The sequence below is a fragment of the Juglans microcarpa x Juglans regia genome, chromosome 8S, assembly GCF_004785595.1.
Source record: "Juglans microcarpa x Juglans regia isolate MS1-56 chromosome 8S, Jm3101_v1.0, whole genome shotgun sequence".
NCBI classification, from domain to species: domain Eukaryota; kingdom Viridiplantae; phylum Streptophyta; class Magnoliopsida; order Fagales; family Juglandaceae; genus Juglans; species Juglans microcarpa x Juglans regia.
The window spans coordinates 16,549,535-16,559,325 of record NC_054609.1 but is presented as its reverse complement, the minus strand read 5'-3'; the positions used below and the strand labels follow the sequence as shown (position 1 = coordinate 16,559,325).

General features: G+C 36.4%; 1 protein-coding gene across 1 annotated transcript; it reads right to left on the bottom strand.

Annotated features, from left to right (window-relative positions):
* Positions 1–7,767: 7,767 nt before the first annotated feature.
* On the bottom strand, positions 7,768–9,069 carry LOC121244271 (UPF0481 protein At3g47200-like). The gene has a single exon (XM_041142282.1). The coding sequence runs from the start codon at positions 9,067–9,069 to the stop codon at positions 7,768–7,770; it is 1,302 nt and encodes a 433-aa protein (XP_040998216.1).
* Between the last annotated feature and the right edge of the window lie 722 nt (positions 9,070–9,791).

Sequence of the window (9,791 nt, the reverse complement as noted above, 5' to 3'; positions counted from 1 at the left end):
TTTTTGTAAATTTTAAGAAGGAAACTAGTTTTGTGCAATTATGGTAATGCTGAAAATCTCAAGTTTCCCATTGCTGTGATATGTCCACATTTTTCTGTGTTTGTATTTTTGTGGTGTTATTCTATGGCTTTACTTGCTGAGATTATGAAATCCCACTGTGGTGTCCGTACCTATAGTTCTGCTTTGCGGAACCGTAGACTTTAATGTAGAGGATGATTTCGAGCTTTGAGGATCGGCTCCACGTTCGGAGTGAAGATTTGGGGACCTTTTTCCTTTTGGTAGCATGATTTGATCTTCCTTTAATTTAGTCGGATGACTATATTAACTGTTTTGTTGGTGTTTGGGAGTTTTGATGACTATGGTTCATTTTGCTGTGTGCTGTAATTAAATTTCTGGTACTTTTAGTATTTCAAATTGCCTTTTTTATTTTCCGCTACATTTTTAACTACACACCTATACTTTCCTTACTTGCACAAACATGCTTCCACTTTGTGCATGTGGTGTGTGAGCCGAGCAGCTAGCACCCCTTCGTCGTGACTCCTGCCAAATCACATGTAAGGGTCGAGGGCGCCACAGGTGATATGAGAGCTTTTACGACTCTGGGTAAATCCATAAGTTACTTAGGTATAATACCAGAATTCTAGGTTTTAATCTTAGTACGATAGGCTTGAAAATTTAGGCAGTTAGATTTGGATTTTGGAAACATTTGCTGTTATTTTCAGTATTATAGGTATGAATCTTTCGTATAGTAGGCTTGAACATTTACCAATGAGGCTTGTGTTGAAATATCGAGGTTTGTAGTGAAACAGCGTGGTTTAGGCGTCTCATTGGAGAACAAACTAAAGTCACAAACTGAGGAAGGTAACAGCTTCAAATCACATAGGATGAATAAGGTCTTAGATTCTTTAGAATTTATGAAATGAATTTATGGAATATGAGGTTGTAAGTTCAACGAACTTCAAGGAAAAAATGTTGAGTTGATCCCATTTAAGGTTTAAGACTTTGTAGACTCTTGAAATGATTGTGTCTTTTATAAAGGTATAGAATGTATGAGAGTAAGAGATGATTATTATCGGTTTTGGGATTTAAGGTTGACAAGATCTTTTAGGAGACGATTCTTATCAAATTTCACATTATAGATGGTGTAAACTTTAGGAAAATGGGTTTTTGTTAATTCTAAGGATATAAGTCGAGCGAAATAATGGAAGTGATATTTTATGTGATGGTACAGAATGTGATCAAGTTAGGTTGAGAATAGGATTGGGCGGACTAGTTATACAGGAAGAAAGTATCAGGTATAATTTGGTGAACTTTAGTGGTATTTGATTTTGAGTTTAGTTACCCCAAGATTAAATGCTAGTTCGATTTGAGACGATGAGTTTTTAAGTCTTTGTTGTCGGGTAGAAGTTATAGGTGCTCTTTATTGGTTGGCCGGGATGGTTTTGAACCTTTCAAAGTTCATTACATATCTTAGATGGGATGCGTGTACTTTGATTAGATAGGAACATCTTGGATAATGCTTGGGTGGGAGGATACCATTCACCTTGAAGCTGATCGGTATATATGTTGGCTTGTGTAGGATTTGACAGAATAATTCAAACCTTCTCCGCCGTGAATGCTTCAAGAACGATCACCCAAGAGTTCGCTCTTAAGTGTTATCAGCATGATTCTTCCCGAATACTCAAACCTCCCTACACTCATACTTGCTGTAAGGACCAACCCTGTACCTAACTACCTTGTTGCAGCTTTCTCTATTCCACTGCACATCAAATTCTTTCCTTAGTCATTTGGTGGAGCCAGCCTTTTGTGACTAATTGTGACCTTATTCATTAGACTAATTCTTCCACTGATGCAAAGCATTCGAGTAAATCCTGACTTTCACCACATCATATTTGACTTCTAACCGCTTTATTTTGACTACTCAACCTTATCCACAGCACGGGCTTGACTTAGGCCTCTTTTGTTTTCAAGAAACATCTCATCACATCTCATCTCATCTCACTTCATCATTACAACTTTTCCAAATCCCCACACAAAATAAAATAAACAATTCAACTTTTTCAAATCCCAAAACAAAAATAATATTAAAAAATATATTTTAACAATATTTTATTCAATTTTTTAACTTTAATCTCATCTCATCTCTAAAAACAAACGAGCCCTTAGTTTTTGAGATTCTAAGTTCTTAGATCACTTTAAGGAAACCATTGGAAATGACGTCCTAGGCGGAATCTTTTACTCTTTTACTAACACGGGAACTCGACCTTCTATCCATATCTAGTCAAGCTCCAATTTCTAATCCAGACCCCTAGATGGGTAATCCTTGTTAGTTGGACAATATATGAAGATAAGAGGTGAGTTATCCACAACTCAGTAAGTAGAGAACATATACTGGTATGTAAACATGAGCCATTTTTAGAAAGTTTGGTATGAATGGAATAAAACATTTCATTTTTTTCATATGCACATCTCAAAACGTGTTATTAGAAAAATTAGAGCGACTTTTAACTCTTTTCATACTCATAAGCCATTTTCATATTTAAAAAAAAAACCACTTTAGCATAACATAACTGCACATCTTCATCTTGTTATAACATATCGTATCGTATCATGCCATATATCATGTTTAATCCTTGTGGTAGGGTTGTGCTATCCCGGTGGCCAAACAAGGCAGTGTCATGTTGTGAAACTTTCCCTTTTTCAATTTCGGAGCCCCGAGTGTGTACACATGAAAGAATACATAAAAGACCACTTTGTTTCCAAAGTGGATGCACTCATATGTACCAACCATATCACGTGAACCAATATCATCATATCAGAACTATATTTAGAATCAGAATCAAAACAGATAAATATGCCAAAGGTTTTCATACCCATATCATATCAAACCACGTGCGGAACATATTCATATTATTTTCAGATGACCAATAACAGATCCAAAATATTTCATATCACATGTATAACAATCTCGATTTTCATATTCACTCGTTCCTCACATTTCAGAAACATGTCAAATATTGCTCACGTCTACACTTTCATTTCAAAAATATTTCTTTAATCTTTCATACATATTTCATGAGTGAATGCAAAATATATATTGAGGTTGTTTTTCACATTTTCTTTTTAAAATAACATGCACAATTTTACAAACCAACCCCAGTTTCATTTCCTTTTTTGCAAATCTAGCATAAGAACCCCGCTTACCTGGACTTCTTAGCTTTTCCTAAAAATTTCCTCCCAATGCCGAACAATTTTTAATCGTCACCTATAAGGTAATTACGTAATTCCCATAAATTTTAATTGAAGATATATTTCAATATTTAAGCCTAAGCTTCTATAATAACTTATTTTAATTCAACAAAACTTATAATTCTCATAACCTCATTAATTACAATCATCGATGTCCCTTTAATACTTCGACTAAACATTAAAAAAAAAAAAAGAAAATCTAACTTACTTACTATTGAAGTGTAACTATAAAAATCTCCTACTAGATAATATAATTATAAAAAGAATTCGAGTCCAACTACTCATATCTCTAATAGTGAAATTTTAGCTTGTAAAAAAAAAATCTCAGTCCAATGAAATTACTAAAATAGTTTATCAAACATAATGAAATCACGTCTAATAAAAAAATAGACGGGTTTATCAAAATGATGTATATAAAATAAATCTCAAGTCCAGCCCACTAAAAAAATAACTCACTAGATTTAAATACCAATCAAATAAAACTGAGCCTATCGGTATAAGTCTTGTAGTCGATTAAAAGCCACTCCAAAAATTAAAGTATGCCTTTAATAAAAAGGGTAGAAAGGTCAAAACCCAAAACACACTCTATTTCCTTTTTAAACAACTAACAACAACTACCAAAAATAACAACATGTAGAGGCTCAAATGGGAGTGGCGACAGAAGCTTACCCACGAAAAATCGAGGCAATGGCACCATGGGAGTGCGATGGAAGCTGGGCTGAGGGGGTGGTGAGTTCCCTGATGGCTTCGCAGAGGGAGAGAGGAAGAGCGAGAGCTGAAAACGAGGGAGAGGGAGCTAGTGTGAGAGAAGAGACGGAGGGGGAGAGCAAAACCGAAAGGGGGAAATACGGCGAGGGAGTGTTCGTGGCTTACTGAGGGACAAAGGTGGCGCGCGGCGGATTGAGGGTGGTGCGATGATGGCTTGCAGCGTGGGTTGGCAGGTTGAACACTCATGTGGAGTAGAAACACTCCTCTGTTTCTTGGTGTGGGAACAGAGCTTTCCGTGGGGAGGGGTGCTTGATCTCGTGGGGATGCGCAGGGGCTAAGGGTGTTATGGTGCACTCCGTTGGATACAGATGAGCTGCAGCATGTGGTACCGAGGGGTTAGGGTGGCTGCAGGCGATGCTCTGCTTCAGTGATGGAAGGTGGTTAAAGGCAAGGTCCCTCTCTAGTGCAGTGAAATGGAGTTCCTGTTTGACTCTGTGAAGAGGAGGATGAGTGGCACATAAACTAGGGTTGAGGATGTTAAGAACACTTAAATATAAGATATAAATAGTAAAGAGAAAAACCTAGGGGAAGAGAATGAAAAGGGCATGCATGAAAATGGCAAAAAGGGCGCGAACCGTGCGATGTGTTATGGAGACTCTTCCATGGGCCCGGGCTTGGTAGCAGGCTGAGTCTCACACAGATAGTTCATGCTCAGGGCGGGCACCTCGAAAGTGTATAAAGGTTCTGCCAGGGGCTAAAAGTGCTTGCCCGATGGAATGGTGAGAGAAAGTGTTGATCTAGGACGGAAAAATGATGGTAGGCCAGAAAACTAAGCTTGGGCAGAAAATAAAGGTAGGATAAATGTAAGGCCCAAGTGTTGTGAGGCCCGGACCATGTGCTAGGGCCCAACCTTTTCCTTGGAGGAGTGTGAAACGATGTCATTTGGGAGTAAGTTTTCCATTCTCCCTCAGCTCCCCCGATTCCTTCTCCCTCTCTTTCTCTTTCGGTTTTCCTTTCCTTTCTGCTTTCCCTCGCATCCCTCTCTCCCACGTCACTCACTTCCTTCCATTTTCATCTTTTTCTTTTCATTGGTTCTGTTTAGTGGTTTCGAATCTCATGCCCCAAATTTCTTGCATTTTCCTTTTTTGCAAAATCGATTCTCACTTAGCCGCATCCCTCCATTTTTTGCAGATTTTGTGTTTCTCCCTCTCGCGTACCTCTATTTTTCTGCAATTGGTTTTTCTCTCTTCAGACGCGGCTCTTCCTCTTTCCACTTGGTGATTTTTCTGCCTACAGGTATCTCTTTCTCCCTCTCTTTTATTCTACATGTAAGACCCTGAACTCCACCCTCTCAGTCGACCCTCTCTATTTCATCACTTGCAGATTTTGTTGTTGCTTTGTGGTTTTTGGGTATTGCGGTTTCGTGGGTCCTCGGATTGGGTTTTTTTTTTTTTTTTTTTTTCGTGTAACCATTGAAGCCATTACGGGAGAATTTAACTTTCCCAAGTAAGCCATTCTCGTTCTCGGTCTCGTACGTGCACCCACACTTTCACTTCAAGTCAGCTTTTTTTGGCTGTTGTTTGTTTTTCACTTCAATGAAATATTTGAAATATGTAGTTCGTGAGTTCTCGGGCATTTTTGTGTGTGAGCAAACACCTTGTGTTGGAATGGTCTTGGAGTTTTGAATTATTTGGGTTGGATGTGCAGTAAACCAAATGGAAACTGGGAGTTGAGTAGGGGCTGTTTTTTGTAATATTTGGGATTTTTTTTTTTTAATACGACCATTGGAGTGGAGGTTTAATTATTTGGAGTTACATTGTTGTTTTGGTTGAGTTGTGATGATTGCTTGGAGTCAGGGGCCATTGAAGTGGGGTTGATATTTTGATTATTTGTGTTTGACGTTGACTTTGGTGGGTGTATAGATAAATATTAAGATTATTATATGGTATTTTGGGTTGACATGCGGGCTGTCCAGATTATGATATGGTTGTCTTAGTGAGTTGTTTTTACTATAATATGGTTTGGGATTATGGGTTTTAATTATTAGAAGGACATTATGTCAATTGTCGTTTAATACTCAGTGTATATATTTTTCTATCAATAGGTGACGAGATTTTTAGAGGTCGAATTCAAGACATAGATAATACGCTGCAGGAGTTAGGTAAGTGGGGTTCCTATGCTAGGTTTTATACAAGTTAATAAGGCTGAGGTTGATTTTCTGAAAACTTGCATATTTGGTGATGTAATGGTGATTTTCTAAAAACTTGCATATTTGGTGATTTTCTTGCTTTTTTATTATAGAATAGATAATAAACATATATACTCAGCTTGATGAGATTATCATTAAAAAAAATAAAAGGTTTTTCAAATGAAGATTTTCTATTATTTAAGATAAATTATTCAATAGAGATAAAAAAATACACAAAGAAGACTTTTAATCTTGCGGTCATTAGTTTCTCATTAATTATCTCTTTAATCATTTTCCCATCATGTAACTCTTTTATATATCATTTTGTTATTACTTTTTCAATAATAAAAATTATTCATCTTATTGTTGCTATTTTTTTAAAGGATCTTATTGTTGCTATTGAGTCTTCGTTACTTACCGATTTGGCTTTTTTACCTATTAAGTATTTTATTTTCAATTCTTTATGTTCTCGCCAGTTGGTTGTTATATAATTTGTTGAGACTTATAAATTTCCACTACTTTAAGAATGCGCAATATTGCACAAGTTGACGGCTAGTTACTGTATATATAACATGATTGGCTACATATAATCATTTTTGCGTATTTCTTACACAGTATTCTACTGATGTGATTAACGAAAATAGTTATTTTATATTAAAAAAAGTGACGCGGCTAATTACATTAATAGAGTGTGTAAATAGTACGCAAAAGTGATTGTACATAAAATTTTATAATTTTAAAAGCAGAAAAGTTGGTTCTTTTGAAGTCGCGCGTATAGCTTCTCCAAACTCACAATTTGTTGAAGCATAATTAAAGATCTCATCAAATATTAATTGTGGAACAACAAAATCTTCTCTTAACACACAAATTTGGAATTTTAACTATCTCATGATCAAATGAGTTGCATAACTCTTATTTTCATTCACTTTAATGACTTTAATCATGATGTGTTGCACATATAAAATACTGAATAAAATCCATCCATGGAGTTAAACTGTCACTATAAGAAAACTACTTATTTGTGGCCAGTTAATTCCAGCGAAATGACTATTTACAGCTAAAATGAGTCTGTTTTGATCACAAATAGTCTTTTCGTCGCAATTAAATAGTCACAAAAATTCATTTTTCTTGTAGTGTATATTTTATATATCTTCCCGTTTTGCATTAATAAAACCGTTTCTTAGATGCATCTTTGTGTGTGTGTCATGTGTATATAGACGTTAATTACTTTGTTGGAAGAGTGGGACCGGATAGGAATTCGAACGTTAATTATAAAATCAACAGCAACAGCTAAAGTTTGTATTAATTAATTAATACATGACGTTGTCAAATAATATTATTTGACCGCTAGCTAGCATGTATATATGAAATTTATAATACAAAGTTGGGAGTAGTAATTTATTACTTTACCCTGCAAGATGAATAATTCATTGTATATGAAACAATCGAAGTACTCCCTCAATTATTTAATTCTAAAATGTTTAATAATGCTTCGATAGGACCTGAAGAAAGTCTCCCGTTCCAAATCTCTTCCTGTTTTTTTTTTTTTTTCTTCCTCTTCAGATTCAATAAATTGCAAAACACGAAAGAAGAGAAATTATAAAGAGGATGCACATGCAGATCTACAACAGGGGCATGACAGTGCATGCTGTTTGTACGAGAGTGAGGACCAACAAGATAACAGCAGCAATAGTAGAAGCGCCCATCCAAGGCGTGCGAAAATAATCATGTTTTAAGGTAGCCTTCATGATATGTAAAGGGTCCTTGTAGAAAGTCTTCAAATCCTCACAAAGACTAAAATAATCAAGATTCATGGCCGAGTATGAGATATTGGTGCACAGATTGTTGACAAAAGCTGCATTGTTGTCACCCAATCCATTCACAAGGATCCCCTCTCGAACAAGTAAATCCACATCTCTCCCTGTATCGATAAGGAAATCTAACATGAAAATATAATCAGTAACATATGCGTCATCTGGATAGTGACATTGCTCCAAGGCCATGAGGTTCCGAGCATAAATCTCCGTGGCATTGTCTAATGTAAAACTTGGGATTTCCAGCACTCCCTTATTATATTTTAGGTCAAGGGAGCATTTGCTTGAACTTAGCTGAAACTTCAATCCTGCCTCAGCCAGCTGGGAGGCACAGTACATTTCCTTAGCTACTTCAGTACTTCTTTCTGGAAGACTTTGGGGAGGAGGCAGGTAAAAGTATCTAAGCAAATCAACGAAGTGCATTATTTCTAAATCTCGATCATCAGGACGTTTTTCTTGAAGATTGTGGAGTTCAAAGTAGTTAAAGGTAAGCTCAAGGAAGGGTGGGTATATTGAATGAGACCCGAGTGCAAGCATATACAAATTCTTGATTATAAAGAAAGGAAGTTGATTCTCAAGTAATATCAAGTCTAATTGCATCCTAGAAGTTAGCCATGGTTTTAGCACCATAAAGTCGTCATCTGTCCAGTTTCCTGACCATTTTCTCAAGAAAAACTCAATGATGAAGCTCGCATCCACCAGGATAATTTTAATAAAAGTACCACGATCAAACGGAATAGCCTCTGCATAACATTCACGTACGCTTTCCTCCGAATCTTGTATAGTGCTTGCTAACTTCTTCATGTTTATCTTGGCTCGTTTCATGAAACTCTTGAGATATCTCATTTTATAGTTTTCCATTGACTGCAGTTTTTCGTTGCCATGGTGGAAAGGCCCTACTGAAATAACCTGAGGGATGTAAGCTTCTTTGTTCAATTTGCGAAGGGGATCTGGAACCTTGTAAATACGACATTTTGGTGCTGAGAGAGGCTCTAGTCCACGTAAGGTTTCTTCCAGTTTTTTTGCCCATTCTGGACAATCATGACATTCATTTTCTGTTGAAGTATTTGGTTGATCTCCTCGAATGTTATTATTTTTTGATTCGTCCATCGAATAGTATGAAGTTGTTTTCCTTAAAATCCCTGATGGAAATATAGGGTGGATTGTTATTATATATGCCATGACTACATACACAAACTAAATTCTGGATCAGAACTCAACCCAAAAACATTAACAATTAAGAAGCAGTACTACATATATGCATGTAAATAGTAGATCGAGTCTAGCTATGTACTTAAAGTGACTGCAAGGGAAAAGATTAAATCATTAAAGAGATCAGAATTATGAATGAATGAAAGATATTATAGCCACAGTTAGTGAAGATCGAGAGAATGTTGGACCTGGTGTGCACCAAAAGGAAGTGAGCGAAAGCTTTCTCTTTGCCACTGATAAAGGACCAGATGGTGTACAACGTAGTTGTATTCACGGCGCCCGGCCCATGCACGGACCTTTAGCTCCGGTCTAATTTGTTACTGAAATGAAGATGATGATCTGCTTCTGTACGTGTGATCTGGCTTTCAAGCATTATAGCTAGCTAGCTAGCGCGAGGTTATATATACATATTACATACAAAAGAAACTCTGGCCTCCATTATAATAAGCAAGTTGAGTCTCGAATATTTTATTATTCGAATATATATTATATATATACACCCATTTGACACGAAAGATTCTTCGAAGAGATCATTAATTATTGATTTTCAAGTCTTTGTTGACTATTTTTATTGACTTTCAAGTCTTTTTTAGGAGTACTTGATTTTCTAGATCTACTGG

Coding starts and splice junctions, on each gene's coding strand:
- LOC121244271 (XM_041142282.1), bottom strand. CDS start 9,069: ATGGACGAATCAAAAAATAATAACATTCGAGGAGATCAACCAAATACT.